The following is a 27728-nucleotide window of genomic DNA, read 5'->3' as shown; positions in this document are numbered from 1 at the left end:
GGGGCTGGCCAATGACATGGTACCCTGTCACATGGTAAGGGCAAAGGCAATCGGCGCCATTTTTATTAGTGGTAGCCGACGGCCCGAGAGCGGGAGATCGCTCCCGGGACCCCCACTGGACCACCAGGTACCTGTAAAAAGTTTTTTGGGGGGTCAGGAGGGTGGGGGAAGCTAAGGGATTAGTTTTAAAGGGTCGGGGTGGGTTTTTTGTTTATCGGCTTGGGCGCAGCCGATAAACAAAACCGCGATCGGGCCGGACGAAAAAAAAACCACGAAGTGAATCGGAACCGGAATCAGAACCGATTCCGGTTACGATTCACATCTCTAGCTGCTACCATCTCAAGGCACTGCTACTGCTGTTGGAGTTTTTGTGCCAACCTGAGAATGGCCTGAAATCGAGAGATCCACTGGATCCATGGCCTCTGTAAACTGTTAGCCATTGACCGCTGGGGTATGGACCCCTTAGCCAAGGCGAGGTTGTTGCCACCTGAGGGGAGGCCTCCACAGGTCCCCGCCATTAGCAGGTGGAACTGGTCATAGCAGGATCCCTAATGGGACCTTCACCTATACCAGCCTTCATTCCCCGCAGGTTGAGCCTTTGGGTGCCGGGGCTGGCAGGACTTAGCCAGGGGTTCCTGGTGATGAAGATCCCATGATGTGAGGAATGGAGAGGTCAGACAGGCCAGGGTTGGGGAAGGCGGCAGACAAGAAGAATCCGAGAGGCTTTCTGAGGTTGGAGCAGGCAGCAGATGAGCAGAATCTGAGAGACATTCCAAAATCAGGGCAGGCAGCAGAAAGCAGAATCTGAGAGATGTTACAAGGTCAGGCAGGTGGCAGATGAGCAGAAATCAAGAGATGTTCCGAGGTCAGGAGGCAGAAGACAATCCAAGGCGGGAATCAGGGTGCACGGACCAGGGCACAGAGGCAGGAACTCTGGATCAGGAAGGCAGGATCAGGAACACAGGATCAGGACCACACAGCAACCAGAAGCTCACAAGGAGAAGGACCAGTTGCAGAGACAATCCCAGACTTCCAGAGCTCAGCCTAAATAGGAATCTGGTCCTGACATCATCGCCCTGGGCCGCAGGCATTTCTTGACCGCTGGCCCTTTAAAAGGCGGGGATGCATGCGCCTAGGGAGCCTGCTGGGGCACACATGCTAGATGGCGTTCATGCCGGTGTGCTAAGCACCACGGAGCTGGGCAAGGAATGCCAGCGGAGGACAGTAGTGGGGATTCCCCCACTGTGGCGAGGGAGCCGGCAGAGGACACTGCCTTGCCGGTAAGCGGGGTCAGTCACACGGCCTGCGGCCGGCCCGTGCAACACTCGCCCTTTGGAATAGCCCCATAGAGATGGATGTATTAATTGTAGTAGTGTTGTTGACGAGAAGAGGAGATGAAATGGAGGGAAGGATTTTTTATTTATTTTCAATGATAAGCTAGTGCTGACTGGGGAAAGAAATTATTTTTGCTTTCTTTTTTTTAAATAACCAACTGCTAGTTCACTGCATGGGAGAGAGAAAGACAGAGGGAGTGATTGGTTTTTCTAGGTAGCTAGAAGGGAGAGGAATGGATTATTATTTTCTTTTATGAGGATAATACTGTTCACTAACTGGGAGATGGAAAGAAGAAGAAATGGAAGAGGGTTTTTTGTTTTTTTTTAATAAGAGCAACTTTTTTTAAATTTTATTTTTATTTTTTAGAATACACTTTCTTATACTGGCTAATTACCTTCTTAAAATAGCACAGACCAGCTGCAAGATTGACCCATGAGACTTAAACTCTAGTGAGAGAATATATTCCCTTCCCTCACCAGTTAATTTTCTGGGGACTCCTTCCTTTTCCTTCCCTCATCTGCTCATTTGTGATGCAAATGGTACTCATAGTTTAAGAAAGGTACCTGTTCCTTTGGCAAGCAAAAGGTTGAAAAACATTGGGCTACATGGACTCAAAGGTAAAAGTTCAGGAGGAGGAAAGAATCAGATATGCTGTATACAATGGCTATGCTCCACAAAGGGGGGCCCTGCTACCCACACCCTGAATGTTGCCTATTAATTCACACATGCTGGGGCTCATACTGTAGGTAGAAAGGAGAAGCATATGTGAATTAAAGATGTGCATTCTAAGATGGTGCGGGCCATCTATTGCTCCTTCCATGTGACAGGGGCTGACCAATGGCACCGGTAGCCCCGGGCAAAGGGCCACCGGCGCCATTTTGATTCCTGGCAGGCCTGATGGCCCGAGAGGGAGAGATCGCTCGCGGGACCCCGCTGGATCACCAGGGCTTGGGGAGGGATCGGGATGGTGAGGGAGTTGTAATAAAGTAAATTTGAAGGGTTGGGCTGGGTTTTTTTTATTTGTTTTTTTTTTCGATTTGTTTTTCCCATTTCGTTTTTTCCGATCCGTTTCGCCGTAAAACGACCCACGGGAAAAAATTTTTTTTTACCATGAAGCGCCCAAACCGAAACCCGACCCGACACAGAAAAACGAAGCTCATCTCTAATGTGAATATACATGTGCTCAGAGAAGAGCCACCAGTGGTTTTTCTTGCTATTATGAGATTGTAAGAACAGATCCCAGGCATCAGTGTGCCATCAGACAGTGGTGACTTTTCTGTGGCATACCTTATCAGGTCTGATGGCATACTGCTTGGAAAATACCTTATTGCATTTTCAAAATCTTAGTTGTTGTTGTTGATGATGGAAAAAATACTGGAAGGATAATCACAGTCCCAGATTCCAAGCCATGCCACTTTTATTAGGATTTATATTCTTCCAGATCATAACTAACAATCTACTATATCTGAGAATGTATTGTTTCTTATGCTATGTTAATGTAATTTATATCCAATTTTATTATTTTAATGATTTGCCTGTTTTTTACGTTTATGTTTCCCACCTTGACCATTTATTGGAAAAGTAGCCAATAATTGAAAACAAACAAACAAATCAGTGCTAAATTTCATCCCCAATTCCATCTATAAATATTCAAAATGCATGATTGAAGACAGATGGGTGGACATTTGTGAATTACATATATAGAGAGTGTCATTCTCATGATTGTTGCACTACTACTATATTGTAATTATATTATCAACTACAGGCACATATCAATACTGGAAGATTCAAAAGTAGCCCAGATTTTCCTGTTGATGACTTTTATGATATAATCAAACTGTGGACTGTGATTGATAAAAGTGCCAGTCAGCAGTGTTTCTAAATATTCTTTCTAAACAGGCAGTGGTTAATGGCTAACCAATAGAAGCATATAGCCACCTGGAATAATTTGGCCAGATGGTGTTCTTCACTTGCCGACACACAAAAGGCAGATGTTGATTTCCTTGGATTGTTTTGCCAAAAAGATGAAGGGTCCAAACTATAATGCTTGTTTAGTTATATTACTGTCATTAGATATTAAACCTTATTTCGGGAGGTGGCTTTTGTTAAGGGTACAAAAATCAAGATAATGAGCAACAAAATCAGGTAGAACCCAATAACAATAATGTTTTCACTAAGGGCAAACTTTAATCAAGTGCCTCAGTAGTTCAGTGGTTCCAAGATATTTCTGATTTGAACCTGTGCTATAATGTTGATCCAATAAGCAGCATAATACTTGATAAGTGGTACTGCAGAGGAAAGCTTTGTATTTTCCTATTCCTTGAAACATGCAAAGTTTAATAAAAGAAATAGCTCATGGACCTTAACCCTATGAAATGCCAGAAGTTGACTCTTTCTCTATTACTTAAATTTGGAAAAAGTAAGTTGAACCTTGAAATGGGCAGTCACGAATGTTTGGAATGTAAGGAATATCAAATTAATTTTTAAGCTAAATACAACTCACTTGAGATAAAATGGAAAATAAATACATTTAAATTTTACATTAAACAATCATTAAAATTTGTAGCATTGAGCCTAAGTTTGCTTACTATTAGTATCCAATATGTAGAATGTTAGGTGGGTATTTTGCTGCACCATGTAACATTCATTCACATGGCAGTAGAAATACCTATCATATTTGAATATGCTGTCAGTGATAAATATTATCTTATGTGGTCTTTTTATTATGAAAACTATTATACACTGGCAGCTTGTGTCATTTTGATTAAGGTTATTACTCCAATTAAGAAAATATATTATTTCATCACAACATTTATTGTGATGTAAATGGCTTCTTTGGGAAATCAATTACTTATTATGCTATATTATTTTTATAGACTGCATTAAAGCATTCTGCGAACTAGTATTTTAGGGTTTTTTTATTTTTTTAAAATATATATCTAAAAAGAATATGAAACTGATGCAGTTGCCTCACATACTTTCAGCTCTTTAGATGACATTCATGAAACAAAATTATGTCTGATTACTTTCCTTGATGGCACAAGTGGTTCTTTAAGAACATAAGAACATGCCATACTGGGTCAAACCAAGGGTCCATCAAGCCCAGCATCCTGTTTCCAACAGTGGCCAATCCAGGCCATAAGAACCTGGCAAGTACCCAAAAACTAAGGGGCGGATTTTCAGAGCCCTGCTCGCGTAAATCCGCCCAAAACCGGGCGGATTTACGCGAGCAGGGCCCTGCGCGCCGGTGAGCCTATTTTACATAGGCTCACCGGCGCGCACAGAACCCCGGGACTCGCGTAAGTCCCGGGGTTTTCGGAGTGGGCGTGTCGGGAGGCGTGTCGGGGGCGGGGCCGGAGCGCGCGGCGTTGCGGGGACGTGTCGGCAGCGTTTTGGGGGCGGGTATGGGGGCATGGCTACGGCCCGGGGGCGTGGCCGCGCCCTCCGTACCCGCCCCCAGGTCGCGGCCCGGCGCGCAGGAGGCCCGCTGGCGCGCGGGGATTTACGCCTCCCTCCGGGAGGCGTAAATCCCCCGACAAAGGTAGGATGGGGGTTTAGACAGGGCCGGGCGGGTGGGTTAGGTAGGGGAAGGGAGGGGAAGGTGAGGGGAGGGCAAAGGAAAGTTCCCTTCTAGGCCGCTCCGATTTCGGAGCGGCCTAGGAGGGAACGGGGGTAGGCTGCGCGGCTCGGCGCGCACAGGCTATACGAAATCGATAGCCTTGCGCGCGCCGATCCAGGATTTTAGCCGATACACGCGACTACGCGCGTATCTACTAAAATCCAGCGTACTTTTGTTTGCGCCTGGAGCGCAAACAAAAGTAGGCTGTTCGCGCTCGTCAGAAAATCTACCCCTAAGTCTATTCCATGTTACTGTTGCTAGTAATAGCAGTGGCTTTGATGATTTGGCATGAAACAGTAACCAGAGGAAGATATTTCAAAGTTATTGCAAGGGGAAAATTCAGAAAGTAACCAGATGAACAAATATTAGGGATGTGAATCATTTATCTGACGATTGAAAATATTGTCCGATATTTTCAATATCGTCAGATATCGGGGGGTCCCCGATAGCGATAGGAAACCCCACGATTAATTTAGTGGGTTTTCTTATCGTTATGGGGGGTGGGGCGGGAAGAAAGGACACACCTAAAAACACAACCTGACCCTTTAAAATGAGTTTGTTAGTATCCCTCCACCCTCTGGACCCCCCCCCAAAAAAAAATATATTTAAATACCTGGTGGTCCACCAGGGGTCCTGGGAGCATTCTCCCGCGCTTGGGCTGTCGGCTGCCACTAATCAAAATGGCGCCGATGGCCCTTTGCTCTTACCATGTGACAGGGGCTATCGGTGCCATTGGTCAGCACCTGTCACATGGTAGGTGCACTGGATGGCCTGTGCCATTTTTAAAGATGGCGCCAGCCGTCCATTGCTCCTACCATGTGACAGGGACCGGCCAATGGCACGGATACCCTGTCACATGCTAAGGGAAAAGGGCCATTGGCGCTATTTTGTTTACTGGCAGCCGACGGCCCGAGCACGGGAGAATGCTCCTGGGACCCCCACTGGACCCCCTACTTTTTTTTGGGGGGGAGGGGCTGGAGGGTGGAGGGATACTAACAAACTCATTTTAAAGACTCGGCTGTATTTTTTGGTTATCGGCTCGGGCGCAGCCGATAAAAAAAAAAAAAACCCCGATCGGACTGCAAGATAAAAATTCCACAATGTGAATCGGAACCAGAATCCGAACCGATACCGGTTCCGATTCACATCTCTAACACATATATGCTGCACAGACACATTTAGGGCCTATATTTGTGAACTAGTAGAAGTGTATGTCCATCACATGAAGCAATTTCACTGACTGACTGGCTGATCTCTACACAATAATCAAAGGATATAGCAACATATTAAGCCCTGCATGCAAACATAATCCAAATCATCCATCCACAGTTATATTTCAATAAAACAAAGCCCAGAAATTGTGAGAGGCCTCATCAACTGCTGTCTGAAAGTTGTATAGTTACACACTAAACAGGTGAAAGAAAAAGTCGAGCAAGTATTCTGTTTAATGCAGAGGGAGCCCAGCAATAGGAAATAATTCCTCTTATTTAGCACAGTACTACATTTATTTTTTGGACACCATAGCCTTCAATTTATCTTTTCCTTACAGTATTAAAGGCATTCCTTAGCAGGTTATTGGCAAAACTTGCTTTTGTTTTTATTTAATACATTTCATATAAGAAAAAAATAACATGCCATAGTGCTTGCATAAAAAATAGACCAAGCTAGTACTGTTTTTTTTTCTGTATACTGTACTAGAAAAGGAAAACATATGCTGAAAATAACTAACATATGTATGTTCTATTTGTAATGCAAATGACTCATTCAGTTAAAAACATGTTTTAGTTTAGAGATACATACATTACATTGCAGCGTGACCTTGGCATATTACTTTTGTTGCAACTTAACAGCTGCAGGATATAAGAGGATTGCAGTTTGAATACTACTCATTTCAACTGTTATTTGTCCTATAGACTGACTACAGGGTGTAAATATTGCACAAAAATCTTTAGTTGTATCTGACTTTTAAAGGTTAAGTCAAAATATTATATCATGACTGTAGTTATAGAGATTTGGTCCCTCGTACTAAATTGCACTGCATTTACATGTCACTATACAGAGTGAACACATTGTAGCAATGACCTCTCTCCGATGAAGCTTTTTCGCTGTAAAACAAGACTCCTGCAGCTTGTTCTTTTCTGCAGGATTTGTAAAGCAAGCTTTAGTCCTCGCCCTCCAGCCTGCAGAGATACTAAGGCTCTGGCATCCACTCTTGGGCATCCAGCAATTTCAAGTATAACAACAATCTCCAAAATTTCTACCACATCACATCACTCTCTTCCCCTGAAATGTACTCAGTTGGACACTCGGTATTGTTCTCTGTGCCATTGCTCTCCATAGCTACATGTGCACTGGATTTACGGTCTCCCCTTCTCAAAAAGAAAACAAGCAAGATCTTCCAGGGGTTCAACAACTGCAGCCTTCCACTTATGAGTAGGCATGGGTGACTGCTTTATGCAGTGCTTTTGTAGAAAAGCATAATGCTACTTACAATCCAAACAGTAGAGAAGCTGGTCACCTTCCAGTACTGCTGCTAAAATGGTCTATCAACAAAGTGTTTCTCACAGGGATGAAGAAAGGAGGAAAGGGAAAACAAAATTCTGCAGTTTGTGAATCAGTACCAAATCCTGGTACCAGATTCCCCCTTAGCTGCTTCTGCTGGGGAATGGGGAATCTGAGCACAATTCACCATTTCTCCTGAACATTGTGCATGCATTGGGGCCAATAAAATAAGACCTGTGGCAAAACAGGCACTCATGTGCATGGGTTTTGATGACCTTGCGCGGCTGAAGCTGCCACTTCCGTGGGATGTAAAAAAAATAAATTATGTAAATGACTTGCGTGCAGAAATCCACGGACGTACAGAAAAATGCACGTACCTAAGCGTGGTACGGGGTCTATGTAATAAGCGGCCGCATCTGCGCTCAAAACCTGCACAGATAATCCACACATAAAAGTGAGTGAGCGAACGAACGGGTCTCCCTATTAAGTGAAAATATGACCCTGGAAAGGATTTTTAATATTTCAAATAACTGTGCTGCAGAAAACATGGTAAATATTTTCATGGATGCTAATTCACAACAAACTTTCCACTCTTCTGGCCATGTATCTGTGCACCCAGGGAAGCGCCTACCTTGGATGCTGTGAAAAGCGTTTTGCAAAGCTGGCCATTCTGAAGCCGAGATTGGCGTTCAGCCAGGCACTTATCAGGCTGCTCGTGCTCTTCTGTTCATTGCAGAAAAATCTGCATGTTCAGAAAGGCGCCTATCAAACCTTGCCATTTGGGCGATCTGCTAGGAACTTAATTGCTCGCATATTTGCATGATCTGGCACCCAGAAAGGTGCCTAGCTAATCTTGCCACTCAGGCGCTGAGCTAGGCACTTACTTGGTTGCCAATGTATGCTGTCGGGCACCCAGAAAGGTGCCTAGCTACTAGGGATGTGAATCGGGTGATCGATCGTCTTAACGATCGATTTTGGCTGGGGGAGGGGAGGGAAATCTGATCGTCATGGTTTTTGTTTTTTTTAAATCGTAAAAAAATCGTAAATCGGGGGAGGGCGGGAAAACCGACACCCTAAAACCCACCCCAACCCTTTAAAATAAATCCCCCACCCTCCCGAAGCCCCCCAAAATGTTTTAAATTACCTGGGGTCCAGTGGGAGGGGGGGGTCCCGGCGCGATCTCCCGCTCTCGGGCCACTGCTGCGATAAAAGAAATGGCGCCGGTGGCCCTTTGCCCTTACCATATGACAGGGCAAAAGTAGCGCCGGAGCCATTTGGGTTCCTGTCACCCGACGTCACGAGTGCAGGAGATTGCTCCCGGACCCCCGCTGGACCCCCAGGGACTTTTGAACAGCTTGGGGGGCCTCCTGACCCCCACAATACTTGCTAAAAGTCCAGCGGGGGTCTGGGAGCAACCTCCTGCACGCGGGCTGTATTGCCGATATTCAAAATGGCGCCGGCACTACTTTTGCCCTCACTATGTCGACATAGTGAGGGCAAAAGTAGCGCCGGCCGTATTGCCAAAATTCAAAATGGTGCCGGTGCTACTTTAGCCCTCACTATGTCGACATAGTGAGGGCAAAAGTAGCGCCGGCGCCATTTTGAATATTGGCAATATGGCCCGTGTGCAGGAGGTCGCTCCCGGACCCCCGCTGGACTTTTGGCAAGTCTTGTGGGGGTCAGGAGGCCCCCCCAAGCTGGCCAAAAGTCCCTGGGGGTCCAGCAGGGGTCCGGGAGCAATCTCCTGCACTTGTGACATCGGGTGACAGGAACCAAAATGGCGCCGGCGCTACCTTTGCCCTGTCATATGGTAAGGGCAAAGGGCCACCGGCTCCATTTCTTTTAACGCAGCTGTGGCCCGAGAGCGGGAGATCGTGCTGGGAGCCCCCCACTGGACCCCAGGTAATTTAAAACATTTTAAATTACCTGGGGTCCAGGTAAGGGTGGGGGATTTAAATTACCTGGGGTCCCGGGAGGGTGGGAGATTTATTTTAAAGGGTCGGGGTGGGTTTTAGGGTGCCGGTTTTCCCACCCTCCCCCCTTCCCCGATTTACAATTTTTTGACGATAAATCGGGGGAATTGTTATTGTATCGTGGCTCTAACGATTTTTGACGATTTAAAATATATCTGACGATTGTTTTAAATCGTCAAAAAACGATTCACATCCCTACTAGCTACCATTACCGCTCGGACGTGACCAAGTAATTCTTTAGCTCAGCGCCCGAGCGGCAACGGTAGCTGACCACCTTTCTGGCCACCTGATGGCATACATTTATAACCAAGTAAGGCACATAGCCTTTCTGGGTGTCTAGCTACTGTTGCCACTCAGGTGCTGAGCTAGGTGCTTACTTGGTCACAAATCTATATGATCTGGTGCCCAGAAAAACCCCTAAGCTGGCTGTTGCAATACCGAGAAAAGCACCTAGCTAAGCTGGCCACTCGGATGCTGAGATAGGCGCTCAGCTAGGTGGTTTTCAGGATGCTCGGATGCCGACATAGTTCCCCCGAGTTGGCACTGACACTTAACTCTTGCCCTGATCATGGTGGTAAAAAACCCACAATAGTGTGGCTCCCTGCATTGCCTATGATTAGCTAATCACCTTCTTTGCACGCCATTAGCATGCATTCATGCAGGAAAAACTGCGGGTTTGTGAGCACGTTCATATGTGCTTTCTTCCTGCGCACAAAACCCTTATTACATCCCCTTAAAGGGCTTTGTGCAGGAAAATGCACATACAAACGTGTGTACAGGCATGCACAAACCCGTGGCAGCTTCAGCGCACCTTATTACATCAGCCCCACTATGAGCCCACATCCCTTAGCTCACAGTTCTGGAACAAACAATAAAAAAAATATATTGCCAGAGTAAAGGAAAAATAAAACAATTATATAATTAACTCACTTGGTCAGTAATGGACATGACTCTTGTAGTCCAAAATTCAATCTGCTCCATGTCTATCTCATCCTGGCGTGAAGAAAATTCAGGTTATATTTCCTACTCCTCTCTTTCCAGCCCCTAATATTCTAGATTCTTGGTGGTGTTATCCCCCTTTAAAGGAAAAGGAAGAAAAAGACAATTCTGTGCAATATGTAGTGTTTAAATACCAGCAGGCACACCTATGGTAAAATTGAGGCTTAAGTTAAGACAGCTGTTGTTCAACTGGCAATGTGCTCTCATGTAGGTGACAGAGTTCCACCAGATATTTTCTGTGATAGCAAAAGAACGGGGGGGGGGGAGATAGAGGAGGGGGATTCTTCCTCTGAATGAGCACTTTTCCAATTCACTTGAGCTGGGATATCAAGGAGATTGGTGTTCCTGCCATCCCTATACTCCAGGCTTTCTGAATCTGGATCCCATTGGTTTGGATCTTCTTCAGGGATCTTGAGAAATGTAAGTTTTCTATACACTTTCTATGTTCTGGAATTATGTGGTATAACTAGTTTTGTCTCTTCAGGCACACCATCTAGGGTAGGTCTAGCGTGAGAAGGCAACCTAACCACAACATTTAACAATGGTGAATTGTTAGAATATGTGTTCTGTACATTTAAATATTTTGTATACATACTCATGATAAAAAGTTTAGTGGCCATGTCAAAATAGAACTTAATTAGAGGTGCACTACATTTTTTTGCTCACCTTCTAAAATGTAGAATTCATGGTTACTGTGCATGTGAGTGCTCATGAAAAGAGCATGAGAGGAGATAACGTAGATAGGTCTATATTTAATATCTATTTATTATTTGTTCATTGCTTAGCCTATCTATTCAAAAACCTCAAGGAATCCTCAAGGTGAGTTTAGCAAAGAGGAGAAGTAGAGGAATGATGGTGTCAGGATGAGAATGAAGACTACAGTAAGGAGGTGGAAGTGGAGAAGGAGAAGGTAGTGATTGGTCAGAGGAAGAGGCAGCCTGCTCGGGTCAGAGAAATGCAGGAGGGGGAGGAGGAGGAAAGCACAGAGAAGCTGGCAGAGGAGTAGGATTAACTAAATTTGTCCTACTGGTTACTAAAATGTTTCTCAGCCAAGGATGAAAGAATAAGGGGTTCGCAACTTGATATCTACCCAACTCTGTGCAAGTGCATATGTTGGAGAATTTAAGTTGCAACAAGTTTATGGGTTTTTTTTTAATCACAAGATTGCTGAGATTATGGCATACTTTTATATTGTTCTGCATTGGTATGATGTTATACTGATTCCCTGTGGTCTGCATTTGAGTTCATTCCTGACCTTGAGGTTACTAATATTATCTCTGCAATGAACCCTGCTCAATCTTTGCAGTTTTTCTATATTAAAATCTATAAAGGTGGTGATTACCCCTTGTATGACAAACTTGAACAACTTTTCTTTTGCAGAGAGTACTGTTTCTGTCAATTGGAAACAAGCCTCTGTTAGGCCTTTATTGAAGAGACTTAATTTGGATGTTGCCAATCTAGCAAGTTACTGGAGGGTGGCTATTAAAATGGTCAGTGGTCTTCATTCTAAAGCATATGGGGATAGACTTAAAGATTTAAATATGTGGGATCACCTTGCTGATGGCTGAAAGGAATCAGTAAGTTTTGCTTGGGAAACTTTTTTTTTTTAAGTATTGGGGAGAAGTAAACTATTGGGATATATTATTTAGTGTATCTGTGTGTTTGCACTTTTAATAGTCAATAAGGCAGCTAATAAACAGAAGTTAGTGTGTTTGTATTTCCCAACCCACCCACCCCTAGCTCATCCTTTAATTTATAGGCAGGTGCCACTTTCAAACTAAAAAAAAAATAAAAATCAGCCTTTTAACTTCACTTCAAGAATTCCCCACACCTTATTGAGAGTTTTATCATTCCCCTGTAGGCCACTACCAGACATATAGTGAATACATTAATACATTTGGAAACTAATTAGACACATTCCTATTCCCATAGCAACCTAAAATTTAACTAGGAGCTGAACAAATTTGAGATGAAGGCCAGCAGCAAGAGGGGGGCCTCCCAGTCTTTTGCATCGAATGCCACGTGTATGATTTTTTACCCGCCGTTGAGAAGTTGAACGTGTGCATTTGATGCAAAGAGCTCCTATCTCTCAAAGAATGAGTCTGATCTCTGGAGGCTAGAGTGGTAGACCTGGAAGAGCTGAGACAGACAGAAAGGTATATAGATGAGACCTTCAGGGACAGAGTAGCTAAGTCTCAGCTTCAGACTGGCTGCCCTGGTGCTACCTTGGAGGAAGAACATCTCATGATCGGAGACCATCAACCTGGTGCAGCAGGAAAGGATCCTGTAGCAAGGACCTGCTTTCCAGGTGGTGCATTGTCCTTTTGCACTGAGGATGTGTCTCTCAGGGCTACTGCCCAGGAGGGAAGGGTTAGGTAGGTGTTCATAATGGGTGATTCAATTATTAGGAATGAAGACAGCCAGGTGGCTGGTGGGCATGAGGATCGCCTGGTAACATGCCTACCTGGTATGATGGTGGCAGACAACATGTATCACCTAGATAGGATTTTAGACAGTGCTGGGGAGGAGCAGGCTGTCATGGTACATGTGGGCACCAACAACATTGGAAAATGTGGGAGGGAGGTTCTGGAAGCCAAATTTAGGCTCTTAAGTAGCAAGCTGAAATCCAGAACCTCCAGGGTAGTATTCTATGAAATGCTCCCTGTTCCACGCGCAAGTTTCCAGAGGCAGGCAGAGCTCCGGAGTCTCAATGCATGGATGAGACGATGGTGCAAGGAAGAGGGATTCAATTTTGTAAGGAACTGGGGAACCTTTTGGGAAAGGGGGAGTCATTTCTGAAGGGATGGGCTCCACCTTAACCAGGGTGGAACCAGACTGCTGGAGCTAACCTTTAAAAAGGAGATAGAGCAGCTTTTAAACTAGAACAAAGGAGAAAGCCAACAGTCACTCAGCAGTGCATGTTTCAGAGGGAGGTATCCTCAAAGGATACTAATGATGCTTTAGAATTAGGGATTCCCAAAATTGAGGTTCCAATAATAAGAAAAGTAGTCCAAGCGCCTGTAACTAAAAACTTGCCTGAGATAAAAAATTCCAATTTATCCCTATCATGCAGGACAGAAAGATGTTCCTTTCTGTCATTGCAATATAATTTGTACCCCTGTATAGCACTATCCCTTTGGTTATCCTCTTTCCACTGCTAATAGGCCTTCCCTCCTCCACAATCAAACCCCTCCAAATCTTACAAAACACCATGGCCCGCGTCCTCACAAACTCAAGAAAGACTGATCATATCACTCCCATACTTCAAGACCTCCACTGGCTCCCAATCACCTATCGCTCTCAATACAAAACACTCACTATCATACATAACACACTTTAAAAAATAATTCCCCATGGATCGAAGATATGCCACACTTCCATCAGACCAACCGCCCCACCAGAAACTCCCTTGCTGGCACCCTCTACACCCCTTCACTCAAAATTGCTCACCTCACATCCACCAGAGAGAGAGCCTTCTCCATTGCCGGCCCCACCCTCTGGAACTCCCTCCCCACCGAGCTCCGACTAGAACCATCACTTAATCAATTCAAAAAAGGAATCAAGACCTGGTTATTTAAACAGGCCTATCCCAACACTTCACAACCCTAGCACTGTGACTCTATCACAACACTCTGACTCTATCGCAACACTCTTACCTCCCCACCCCCCCTCAGTTTCCCCCTGCCCCCTGCCCCCCCATACTCCTCCCCCCACCCACCTCCACCACCTTCCTTCCTCTAAGCAGCTTCCTTTACAGTTACCAACGCACCTTTCCCACCTCTACCCACAGCTCCCTTGTACAGTTCCACCCCCTCCTCCTCCCCCTCTTACTTTTCCCTCTCCCTCGCCTCTTGTACAATTACTCATAATGATCGCCATATCACGTATATGACACCCCCCTCCTACACCACCCTACCCTCCATCCCCCCTCCCCATCTTGCCCCTTTATTCCCCTGCCACCCTTCGCCTCCCTCAACCCCTCCTCCCCCACCTCCCCACTGCGCTTCACCCCCCACCCCCTCGCACCACCTCCCCTTGTACATAATTAATTTCTGTTTAACTTTGTCTAATACTGTCTAATTTTGTCTAATATGGTTTATTATATGTATATATACTGTCTAATATGTCTAACATGTCTAATATGGTTTATTATATGGTTTATTATATTTAGTATATGTCTAATTTTGTCTAATATGGTTTATTACATGTAATCTCGTTTAACTGTGATGCAAGTTGGCACCACAGTAAAGTTAACTTACCTCTTAACTATCTATCTTTCCTCCACCTATCATTGTAATTTCCTTTCTCAGTTACATGTAAACCGACATGATGTTTTTTTTTACGAATGCCGGTATATAAAAGTTATAAAATAAAAGTTATAAAATAAAAATAAATAAATAAATGTCTCAGAGATGCCAATTAAATCTATGTCATCATTCACTGCTATACACTCTAATTCTCCCATCTTACTTATTATTTATTTGTTCACTTTTATATACCGATATTCATGTTGACTTCATATCGGTTTACATGTCAAACCAAACAGGAGTACAACAGATCAATTTGTAATACAATATTAAACAATTCAAGCATTAAATAAAATCAAAGGTCAATTATTAAAATTAAATTCTAACATCAAATAGCTCTAAAACTCTAAACTATACAAATACAACTGCCCTTAAAATTAAAATAAATAAATAAGGTAAAATGATCAAATTAAACAGAATAAAATATATCAGATCTTAAAAAATGGCACTGGCCCTCCATTGCTCCTACCATGTGACAGGGGCCAACCAATGGCACCGATAGCCCCTGTCAAATGGTAAGGGCATAGGCCCATCGGTGCCATTTTGATGAAAGGCAGCCAATGGCCCAAGAGGGGGAGATCGCTCCCGGGACTCTGCTAGACTACCAGGAACTTTCAGTATTTATTTATTTATTTATTTGAGGTTTTTCTATACCGACATTCGTTAGGTACATCACATTGGTTTACATTATATCAGTAAGTCTTGGGGGGGGGGTTACATTATAACAGTAAGTCTTGGGGGGGGGGCTCGGGCAAGTCTTGGGGGGTCGGGAAGGTGGGGGTTTGCAGTTAATTAAATTTGAAGGGTTGGTGTGGGTTTGGGTTTTTTTTTTTTTTTTTTTTTAATATGCCCTTTCTCCCCCCCCCAAAAAAAAATGATAAGAAAACCACACAAAATTTTGTGAGTATTCTTATCGTTTCATTGCCCCCCCCCCCCCGAAACGTGACAAAATAGGAAATATCATCTCTATTTCCTATTTCATTGCAAATGAATGCACATCCCTACAAAATATGATGGAACAATAGGATCTATGATTATATGAAAAGTAATGAAGGTCTTTGACCGGAAGTATGATGGTCCATTAGAAATGTATATAATACCTACTATTTGGAACAATTCAGATATTGGTTGTGTATTTACATATATTTTAGGGACTTCATTGTTGGAGGTAAAATATATAAAGAAAAGACAGAAGTCATTGGATTAGGCAGGACATGCTGTGGGGAGAGTGTTAATAGCATTATAGTATAGCCTGCTGGCAACTGAGATAAGTGTGAAAGGATGATCTGATAACAGTTAAGTTCAAAGATAGTTGTAGTGAGTCATGAAGTCATTGTCTCTGTTTAGACCTTTGTGTGATGGTGTTAAGTTTTTTAATGAATTCCAATTCAGCAGTTTCAAGCTGGGGTGCTCCTTTGAAGTTTCTTGGTAGAAGTATGCCAACCTTAAGGTCAGATAGAAAATGTCCTGGAAGGTTGAAATGTTCTCCTACTGGTTTCTGAATGTTGCCATTTCTAATGTCAGATTTATGTCAATTTATTATTTTCCTTATAGATTGTCCTGTTTGTCTTATATGTATTTGTCTTTTATGCAAAATTAAATTTCAATTTACCTTACATTTAATTTAAGTTCAACATGCCATTGGCCTAATTTTAATTAAATTACAAAAATATTTAAGGATTTATTGTTATTGTTCAATGTTCTTTGTATTATGAATGTATTATATGTTATTGTTCAATGTTCTTTGTAAAAAAAACCCTGATCTGACTTCCCAGACCAGGGCTTTCTTTTCGTTCCATGTAAACCAGACTGATTTGTATTGTATACAGGAATTCCGGTATATAAAAATTAAAAATAAATAAAATAAATAAAATATAAACAGCAGAGGGACATTGCTGGCAAATGATGGCATATATTACATTGGAAGAAGAACAGGTTAATGAGCTCTGAATGTTGTAGTTGATGCTGTTGGGTCCTGTGATGGTATTTTGTGGTAAGTTAGGATAGGCTTGCCATCCACAGTCTTTGAGAGGGTTGCAGATCCTTGATGATATGTTTTAGTGGTTTCTACTGGGGGCTAATGGTAACAACCAGAGTTGCTCTGTTATTTTCTTTTTTGAGTTGATCCTGTTGCAGAGTGTGCCTGGTTATTTGTCTGTCTTTGTTGATTTGTTTCTTTACCTCATTGTGTGGATACTGTAATTCCAAGAATGTCTGTTGTAATTTCTCCAGATGAGAATCCCTATCTGAGGCTTCAGAACAGATGCTATAGACAATAGACCCGGTGGTGTAGAGTGGGTAAAAGCTGGAGGCAATTAAGTATCTATGGCAGTCATGGGATTTTCAGTTTAATGTGGTTCTTACACATCTTTCATGTATTTGGACAGTGGTGTCCAGAAAGTGGACTTGCTGATTGGATTGTTCTAGGCTCAGGTTGATAGTGGGGTGGAGTTTGCTGAATTCTTCATGGAATTCATTAAGGGCTTCTAGTCCATGTGTCCAGATGATGAAGATGTCATCACTGTATCTTAGGTAGAGGAGCAGCTTCTGGGGGTAGGAGTTGATGAAACATTGCTCTAAGTCTGCCATGAAAAATTTTCAATATTGTGGAGCCATGTGGGTTTCCATGGCAGTGCCATTGACTTAAAGATACAAAAAATAACAGAACAACCTGACTTACCAGCAGCACCCCATTCTCAAATGGATATGCACCAGAAACCACAAACTGTGCAACAATGACACCAAATCAGGAACTAGACCCTGCAAGAAACCCAAATGCCAACTCTGTCCACATATTAACCTACACAACACCATGGCTTATTCACCTGCTCTTCTTCCAATATAATATGTGCTATCATCTGTCAGCAAAGTCCCTCTGCTGTATGCATAGGACAATCTAAGGGGGTTATTTTCCAAGGAGTTACCATGGGAGATAAATTCACACTAACGTGATTTGCAAATTTGGTATTCAGGGGGCAAAGCATATGTAAAGCGGGAAACAGTCACAGTGTTAGCACGGCTAATAGCTACAACCCTTTCATTCACGTTACATTGTGTGCTAGAGGCCAGTAAAGGTTTATTGCAGTCCATGACAATTCCAAACAGCTTATATCAGAGGGGAGAGAGAGAGAGAGAGAGAGAGAGAGAGAGAGAGAGAGAGAGAGAGAGAGAGAGAGAGAGAGAGAGAGAGAGAGAGAGAGAGAGAGAGAGAGACTTGCTATAGATCCTACTCCCTAGACAGGTATTTGTATCCCTATGAGAGGCCCACCTAGTAACTCGAGGTGGGGATTAGGTATTAGTGTAGGGGGTTGGGGGCCACTTTCACATTCAACGTGAGACGTACGAACAGAACAGTGGTCTCTTGTGAAGATTTGATGGCCTTCAGAGTGGGGAAACTCACTCCAAGATGAGATTTGGGCAATGTTCCCTCCACCTAGCTTGATGGACACTCTACCTGGGCAACAACAAGCTAGGTGGAGAGAACATTGTCCAAATCTCATCTTGGAGTGAGTTTCCCCACTCCGAAGGCCATCAAATCTTCACAAGAGACCACTGTTCTGTTCGTACGTCTCACGTTGAATGTGAAAGTGGCCCCCTACCCCCTACACTAATACCTAATCCCCACCTCGAGTTACTAGGTGGGCCTCTCATAGGGTTACAAATACCTGTCTAGGGAGTAGGATCTAGAGCAATTCTCTCTCTCTCTCTCTCTCTCTCTCTCTCTCTCCCCTGCAGAACACTGAAACAGGCTGTCTGGAAATATCGTGCACTGTGATGATTCTTTGGGTGTTTTATCGTGCACCGGGGAAACTTCGCAAATGGCAAAAACATTGCAGCATGTGAAGTTTTCCCGCTGCACGAAAAAAGCCTCATTTGCATGGGAAACGCCCCTTAATGCGTTACCAATGCGATATTGGTAAATGAGGCCCTAAAAGGAAAACAATAAATGAACATAAATCTGACATTAGAAATGGCAACATTCAGATACCAGTATAAGAATATTTTAACTTTCAAGGACATTCTCTATCTGACCTTCAGGTTGCCATACTCCTACAGAGTAACTTCAAAGGAGCACTCCAGCATGAATTGGAACTCATTAAAAATGTAACACCATCATTCAAGATCTGAACAGAGACAATATCTTCATGACTCAACTATCTATGACTTAATTGTTATCTGAATTCTGTCTTTTCACACTTACCTCAGTTATCAGTAGGCTATACAATAATGCAACTATAACATAAACAAATCTTATACAATGACAAAATAATTCAAAATAAACTATGTTTGAAAACATCAGTAGTTGCTTTTTGTTATGAAGCCACAGAGACTCATACCAGTGCATCCAAGTGTATGTCATTCAGAGAATGACATGAGATTTAATCATTTTTTTCTAAACAAGAGCAGGTCATTCTTAGTCCTGTTCTCCTCAGTTAAATTATTCATTAAATAGGGCTTGGTATCCTAAAAATGTGCTCTCTGGATTCAGCCAGCCAAGCATCCTTTAGAGCTGGAATCACTAGTAGATGCTGGGTAGATGAGAAGAGGAGCCAGGCTGGCTGATAACTCCGTACTGCAGAAATAATGCAAGGCTGAGCAAGATCATGTTGGGCCTTCAAAATCAAAGTAAGCATTTTGAATTTCATCTGTAATGAGACAGATAACCAGTGTAGAGCAGCCAGCACAGGAGAGATATATTCATGTAAAGAGGAACCAGAAATTAAATGAGTGACACAATTTTGAATCAATTGTAAGGCCCTTAAGTGTGAATTAGGAAGACCCAGGAGCAGCACATGTCAATAGTCAAGAGAAGACAAGATCAAATATTGTATAACAGTGAGAAAATTAAAATATCAAAGAAGGGGCTTAAGGACGCAGAAGATGAAGCATATAATAAGATATTTGAGCCAGGAAATTAATGTGTGGATGTAGAGATAAGGAGGAGTCAACTAGAACCCCCAAGTCATGAACTTGACATTTGATCGATATTGAGAGTTCATCAAAAGAAAAACTGGAAGGGTATCAGCAGGGTTCAGAATTTCTGTTTTCTTTGCATTGCATTGCATTGCATTGCCAGCTTCTTGTCATACAAATAATTTGTAATCTGGGCTAGACACAAAGATAACCTATTCAGAGCAAGATAAAAGATGAAGAAATAGGGAAGAAAAACTCAGAAGTTATCTGGCTAAATGAGTATTCGGGTACTTATCCAGCTAATTCTAGCTGGCTCACTTATTATCCAGCTAAATTCTAGCTGGCTCACTCATTATCCAGCTAAATTCTAGCTGGCTAACTTATTATCCAGCTAAAATTTTGTCATATCAGTTAGGTGCATTCCTGGGGCATAACTGGCAGGAGCTGAGATAGCCAGCTAAGTTATGTGGCTAACTTCAATAGTCAGAAGTAACTGGATAACTTATCTATCTAACTCTGGATGCCCCGTAGACCCGTCCTAAAGTTAGCTGGATAAACTTTAGAATAACTGGATATATTTAGCAGCATGCTGTGCCACTGAATATATAGACTTTTAGCCATTTAAATGTATCCAACTAACCTGATGAGCTGCACAGCAGCTGAATATGGACTTCATAAAGTTCTTATAGTCTGTCTTACAGTTGTGAGGCTTATCTAGTCCAGCTTCTTGGTTCTAACAGTGGCAGCTCCTTGGTTCTGGCAATAGTATCGCTAATCACTTGCTTTCCAAAACTTGGTTAAATGATTGATAAGAATGAAATACTAAATCCATTTCTACTGTATTCTAATGTAATAGCATTTAATATATATTAACAAACTGCTGAAAATATAAGCTAATTAAAATGTTTCTCTGGTTTAATAACAGGACATAACCAACTATCTGTTTGATCTTCTTTATCAGATGTAGGGTCTGTGGAAGGTCTTGCTTATCACAGAGCTTGGGATACCCTTTACTGGACCAGCTCCACTACGTCATCTATCACAAGGCACACAATTAATCAGAATCAGCAGGGAGCCTTCAACAAGGAATTTGTGATCACTCTGTCTGAAGATGACCATCCTCATGTATTAGCACTGGATGAATGCCAGAAGTATGAACATATTTTTTTTTAATTTTTAGAATTGAGAGTATTACTAAATGTATGTAATAACTTTTGTTCTTTATTTAGAATTAGCATGCCATGATAGTACTAAAAAGTGTCATTACATAATATATATTATACACAGTCATAATGACCTTTGCTAAAATGGTTAGGTGAAAGTTTCAATATTACTATTCAATTAATACTTAGTAGGTGTTACTTGAAAAGTTAATTTTAGACTTTCACTATTCATAACATGAGACCCTATAGCTACATGTTAAAACTAACTTTCATTTAAAGTGAACTAGTAAATACAGAGCATTATTAATTTAATAGTACATCTATGGGCAGAAAATAAAAGTAAAGCCTTATAATTCTAAAGTCTAAACTAGCTCATATATCATGCAATATTACTGTAGTATGAATGAAGGTAACTAATGTATATAAATATAATGGTTATGGTTATAACTACAAAGATACCTTATTTAAGATTTTACTTAAAAACATTTGTTTTTGTCTAATGAAACATTGGAAAATGTGTAAAAAGAATTAAGGGCCAGATTTTCTTATCTACGCGCGGGCATAGATTTACGCGCGTAACCCTTTGAAAATCCGCCCCAAAATGTTTTAAAAATTTTTTAGTTTTAGTGGGAAAGCTATAGAATAATAATAATCATAATTATAAGAATAAAACAAAAAATGTGAGCAACTTGTTTGGTTTAAAACATGACATGATGCTATATAATTTATTCCTATCTACTAGATGAGATTACAGATGCCATATAATCTATAGTGTTAGCATGAAAAGTAAGGCTTTTCAGTTACATTCTAAAATATAATCAGTAACAACAGAAGTCCATGAATTTCAATATGTCTTGTTTTGTTTTGAATACAGTTTGATGTTTTGGAGTAATTGGAATGAACATAACCCAAGTATCATGAGATCTACCCTCACTGGGAAAAATGCCCAGATCATTGTCAGCACAGACATTCTCAAACCAAATGGGCTTACCATTGATCACAAGGCAGAAAAGCTTTACTTTTCAGATGGAAGCCTAGGAAAAATTGAAAGGTGTGAATATGATGGAACACAAAGATATGTAAGTACAACATACACAATTAAGCAATTCTTTGCATGTTTACTACTATCACATACAAATTTGCAATTGCATTTCACACTGATTTGTTCATAAATATAATTTACATATTTTTGTCTTTCCAAATTTTACAGACTAGGTTTTTTGAACCAAATAGGTGCTTATGTTGTTTGTAGTGGCTAAAGTGATCAAGACTAGTTGTAGTAAAGCATATGAAGCTGATATACTAACCTGTGCAGTTTTCACAAAGGCCTTTTTGTATATAAAAACTGCAGGTTGTGTGCATAAATTGCATTTATACAGTTTCCCCTTTTTATGTATAAACGGGCGGATTTTAAAAGCCCTGCTCGCGTAAATCCGCCCGGATTTACGCGAGCAGGGCCTTGCGCGCCGGTGCGCCTATTTTCCATAGGCCGCCGGCGCGTGCAGAACCCCGGGACGCGCGTAGGTCCCGGGGTTTTTGGACGGGGGTGTGTCGGGGGCGGGGCCAAATGACGCAGAGTTTTGGGGGCGGGACGCGGTGTTTCGGGGGCGGGCCCGGGGGCATGGTTTCGGGCCGGTGCGTTCTGGGGGCGTGGCCGTGCCCTCCGGAACCGCCCCCGGGTCGGGTCTTGGCGCGCCAGCAGGCCGCTGGTGCGCGTGGATTTACGTTCAGTAGAACTAGAGGTAACAAAATGAAATTCCAGGAAGGACAACTCAGAACCAACGTTAGGAAATGTTTCTTCATGGAGAGGGTAGTGGATGCCTGGAACGCCCTTCCATAGGTGGTGGTAAAGTTGAAAACAGTGAAAGAATTCAAAGGAGCATGGTATAAAACTGTGTATCCCTAAAGGCTAGAGGATAGAAATGAAGAAAATAATGCATGGGGATAACTTGCTGGTAATGCAGTTAATACCGTTAACCAATAAGCCTTCAAACTCTTGATGCAACTACATCATGGCTCTCTGCTTCAAAGGCAGGGGGAAAAGAGGAATTGGATTCAAACAGCAACCAATGAAGGCCTCTACTTTTACAGTCTGGGGAAACAAATAGATATGGTAGTAAATTGCTGATACAGCGGTTACTAGAGATGTGAATCGTTTTCCATATCGTCTTAACGATAGAAATCGTGTGGCAGGAGAAGAAAATCGTGTTTGGCACGATTATTTCGTTGAAAAATCGTTAAAAATCGTTTTTTCCGATTAGTGCGCACTAACTCGAGTTAGTGCGCACTAACACCCCGTTAGTGCACACTAACTCGAGTTAGTGCGCACTAACTCAAAATGATACAAATAGACACTTTCCAGGTCACTGAAGGTCAGTTAGGAATGAATATGTGTTCCTATTGGCTGGCAGCCCTCTTATCTATTGATGTTACCAAGGTTACCACTGAGGTGATGGTTGGGGGGATGGGAAATGGAACTGGAAACTCATGAACACCAACAGAAAATGAAACAAAGTGTTCACACTTCCCAGGTCAGTAAAGGTCACTTAGGAATGAATATGTATTCCTATTGGCTGGCTGTGCTCTTATCTATTGATGTTACCAAGGTTACCACTGAGGTAATGGTTGGGGGGATGTGAAATGGAAACAGTTGGAAGCTTGACATGTGATGATCAGCACTCACGTGACTAGAACTTCTTTGTTTATTATTTTTGTTAGCAGACACGTGCATGTTGAATTTGCCAATCACTGTGCATTTTAGAAAGGTGGTCCTGGCTGGAACTGTACACAGTTCAAATATATGTAATTGATTGTTGGTAGGTGTATTTTTTAAGTAGCCACACTGGCACAAGTATGTTTACTTTTCCTCCTACTTAACTCACTAGCTCAGCTTTGTAAGAAGGGCTTCTCTGCTTGAGTGAGGGTCAGGCAGCTCCCCCCTGTCTGTGAAGCCAGCCTCTCACTAGTAATGCAGGGAGGGAGCTGTCTCAGACTTCACCATCCTCCCTCCCCCCCCCCTCACCCACACACCATTCACTAGCTGGGACATGGGGGAAGTCAGGAGTGAGGGTCAGGCAGCTCCCCCCTGTCTGTGAAGCCAGCCTCTCACTAGTAATGCAGGGAGGGAGCTGTCTCAGACTTCACCATCCTCCTCCCCCCCCCCCCTCACCCACACACCATTCACTAGCTGGGACATGGGGGAAGTCAGGAGTGAGGGTCAGGCAGCTCCCCCCTGTCTGTGAAGCCAGCCTCTCACTAGTAATGCAGGGAGGGAGCTGTCTCAGACTTCACCATCCTCCCCCCCCCCCCTCACCCACACACCATTCACTAGCTGGGACATGGGGGAAGTCAGGAGTGAGGGTCAGGCAGCTCCCCCCTGTCTGTGAAGCCAGCCTCTCACTAGTAATGCAGGGAGGGAGCTGTCTCAGACTTCACCATCCTCCCCCCCCCCCTCACCCACACACCATTCACTAGCTGGGACATGGGGGAAGTCAGGAGTAAGGGTCAGGCAGTTCCCCCCTGTCTGTGAAGCCAGCCTCTCACTAGTAATGCAGGGAGGGAGCTGTCTCAGACTTCACCATCCTCCCCCCCCCCATCACCCACACACCATTCACTAGCTGGGACATGGGGGAAGTCAGGAGTGAGGGTCAGGCAGCTCCCCCCTGTCTGTGAAGCCAGCCTCTCACTAGTAATGCAGGGAGGGAGCTGTCTCAGACTGGTATCAGGGTTAGGGCACTGTGTGCAGGAAGATCACAACACTCCTGGTATTAATAGGGATAGGGCACTGTAAGAGATGACTGTAGTAGATTGAATAAAGATCTGATGTTTCTGCTCTCCTCACACCAAACAAAAACAACACACAAGCAGAGAAGCCCTTCTTACAAAGCTGAGCTAGTGAGTTAAGTAGGAGGAAAAGTAAACATACTTGTGCCAGTGTGGCTACTTAAAAAATACACTTACCAACAATCAATTACATATATTTGAACTGTGTACAGTTCCAGCCAGGACCACCTTTCTAAAATGCACAGTGATTGGCAAATTCAACATGCACTAGCATTTCAGGTGCCTGCTAACAAAAATAATAAACAAACAATTTCTAGTCACGTGAGTGCTGATCATTACATTACTTTTTTTGTCAAGCTTCCAACTGTTTCCATTTCACATCCCCCCAACCATTACCTCAGTGTTAGCCTTGGTAACATCAATAGATAAGAGCACAGCCAGCCAATAGGAATACATACATACATATTCATTCCTAAGTGACCTTTACTGACCTGGGAAGTGTGAACACTTTGTTTCATTTTCTGTTGGTGTTCGTTAGTTTCCAGTTCCATTTCCCATCCCCCCAACCATCACCTCAGTGGTAACCTTGGTAACATCAATAGATAAGAGGGCAGCCAGCCAATAGGAACACATATTCATTCCTAACTGACCTTCAGTGACCTGGAAAGTGTTTATTTGTATCATTTTCAGTTAGTGCGCACTAAATCGAGTTAGTGCGCACTAACTCCCCGTTAGTGCGCACTAACTCGATTTAGTGCGCACTAACACGATTTAACGATTTTTAACGATAAATCGTTAGAATTTCTATTGTATCGTGTTCTATAACGATTTAAGACGATATTAACATTATCGGACGATAATTTTAATCGTTGAAAAACGATTCACATCCCTAGCGGTTACTACCCTTAACCAATAAGCCTGATACATTGGCACAATTCCAACATTGCTCTCTGCTTCAGTGGCAAGGCGTAACAGTGAATTGGATTCAAACAACAACCAACTAGGGCACTGACACTTATGATGTGGGAAACTGATAAGCATGGGGGTAATGGGGAATTGATTTCAAATAACAACCAATGGGCCGGATTTTAATACCTACGTGTGGGCATAGATTTCTGCACAGAACCCGGCGCGCACAAATCTACGCCCAATTTTATAATATGCACACGCAGCCGAGTGCATGTTATAAAATCCAAGGTTGGCATGTACAAAGGGGTGCACACTTATGCACCTTGGGGTAGATTTTCAAACCGCGCGATTTGGCCTACTTTTGCTGGCGCATCAGGCTCAAGCAAAAGTATGCTGGATTTTAGTAGATACGTGCGGAGCCGCGCGTATCCGCTAAAATCCGGGATCGGCGCGCGCAAGGCTATGGATTCTGTATAGCCGACGCGCGCCGAGCCGCGCAGCCTACCTCTGTTCCCTCCGAGGCCGCTCCGAAATCGGAGCGGCCTCGGAGGGAACTTTCTTTTGCCCTCCCCTCACCTTCCCCTCCCTTCCCCTACCTAACCCTCCCGCCCGGCCCTGTCTAAACCCCATCCTTACCTTTGTCGGGGGATTTACGCCTCCCTCTGGGAGGCGTAAATCCCCGCGAGCCAGCGGGCCGCTAGCTCGCCGGGACGTGACCTGGGGGCGGGTATGGAGGGCGCGGCCACGCCCCCGGACCGCCCCGGGCCGTAACCACGCCCCCGGACCCGCCCCCAAAACGCTGCCAACACGCCCCCTAAACGCCGCGACGACCGGGCCCGCCCCGACACGCCCCCCTCGGAGAACCCTGGGACTTACGCGAGTCCCGGGGTCTGCGTGCGCCGGTGAGCCTATGTAAAATAGGCTCACCGGCGCGCAGGGCCCTGCTCGCCTAAATCCGCCCAGATTTGGGCGGATTTAGGCGAGCAGGGCTCTTAAAATCCGCCCCCTTCTGCGCGCCGAGCCCTAGGGGAGCCCCGATGGCTTTTCCTGTTCCCTCCAAGACCGCTCTGAAATTGGAGCTGCTCGGAGAGAATTTTCCTTCCAGACCCCCACCTTCCCCTCCCTTCCCTTCCTCTACATAACCTGTCCCCCCAGCCTTACCTAACCCCCCCCCCCAACTTTTGTTCCATAAGTTGTGCCTGCCTCTCGGCAGGCGTAGGTTGCACGCGCCGGCCAAGTGCCGGTACGTGATCCCCAGGCACAGCCGCTGTGCCAGAGGCCTCGGTCCCGCCCCTTTCACAAAGTCCCAGGACATATGCGCGTCCTGGGGCTTGCGCGCGTCATCAGGCCTATGCAAAATAGCCTTGGTGCGCGTAACCCCCCTATGCGCGTAAATCCAGCTGGATTTACGCACGTAGGGTTTCTAAAATCTGCCCCAATGAGTTCCCTGACTTTTATGGTCTGGGTATCTGATAAGTATGGGAGTAACCTACATGGCGCAGCAGATAATTCTATAAGCTTGCTGGGCAGACTGCATGGACAGTTTGATCATTTTCTGCCATCATTTCTATGTTTCTATATGTTTCTTTAAGACTTTAACATCAGTGCCAGTAAATTATTTTGGGTCAGAATAGAAGTTTGGTTGTTCCATCTCCAGCAATCATACAATTTTGTACAAGCAAAAGGTTGCCTGTCTGAATTAGAAAGATTATCAGCAATGAGAGATACAATCCTCCAAAAGTCTTTAAGAATTACAATTTTTGGCTCCAGAGACGGCACCACATCGGAAGCACCAAAAATCTAAGGAGGGATAATAGGAGATGGAACAACCAAACTTCTATTTTGGGTCAGAATAGACGTTTGGTTGTTTTATTTTGGGTCAGAATAGAAGTTTGGTTGTTCCATCCATCCAGAATAGAAGTTTGGTTGTTCCATCCATCCAGAATAGAAGTTTGGTTGTTTTATTTTGGGTCAGAATAGAAGTTTGGTTGTTCCATCTCCTATTATCCCTCCTTAGATTTTTGGTGCTTCCGATGTGGTGCCGTCTCTGGAGCCAAAAATTGTAATTCTTAAAGACTTTTGGAGGATTGTATCTCTCATTGCTGATAATTTTTCTAATTCAGTCAGGCAACCTTTTGCTTGTACAAAATTGTATGATTGCTGGTATTAAAGTTAAATTTAGTAATTCATGATAGATGCAAAGCCTTTGAGAATGTTATGTTCT

General features: G+C 43.6%; 1 protein-coding gene across 1 annotated transcript in view; it reads left to right on the top strand.

The window, feature by feature from the left end:
* The window catches only part of LRP1B (LDL receptor related protein 1B), a 3516099-nt gene that overhangs the window by 2614592 nt on the left and 873779 nt on the right, over positions 1-27728 (top strand). Inside the window, 2 exon segments of the mRNA XM_029607894.1 lie at positions 20611-20800; positions 21687-21891. Coding sequence (XP_029463754.1) covers positions 20611-20800; positions 21687-21891 — 395 coding nt within the window.

Source organism: Rhinatrema bivittatum, chromosome 6 (assembly GCF_901001135.1).
Source record: "Rhinatrema bivittatum chromosome 6, aRhiBiv1.1, whole genome shotgun sequence".
NCBI classification, from domain to species: Eukaryota; Metazoa; Chordata; class Amphibia; order Gymnophiona; family Rhinatrematidae; genus Rhinatrema; species Rhinatrema bivittatum.
The sequence above is the reverse complement of the archived record's forward strand: the minus strand, read 5'-3'. Positions and strand labels throughout refer to the sequence as shown.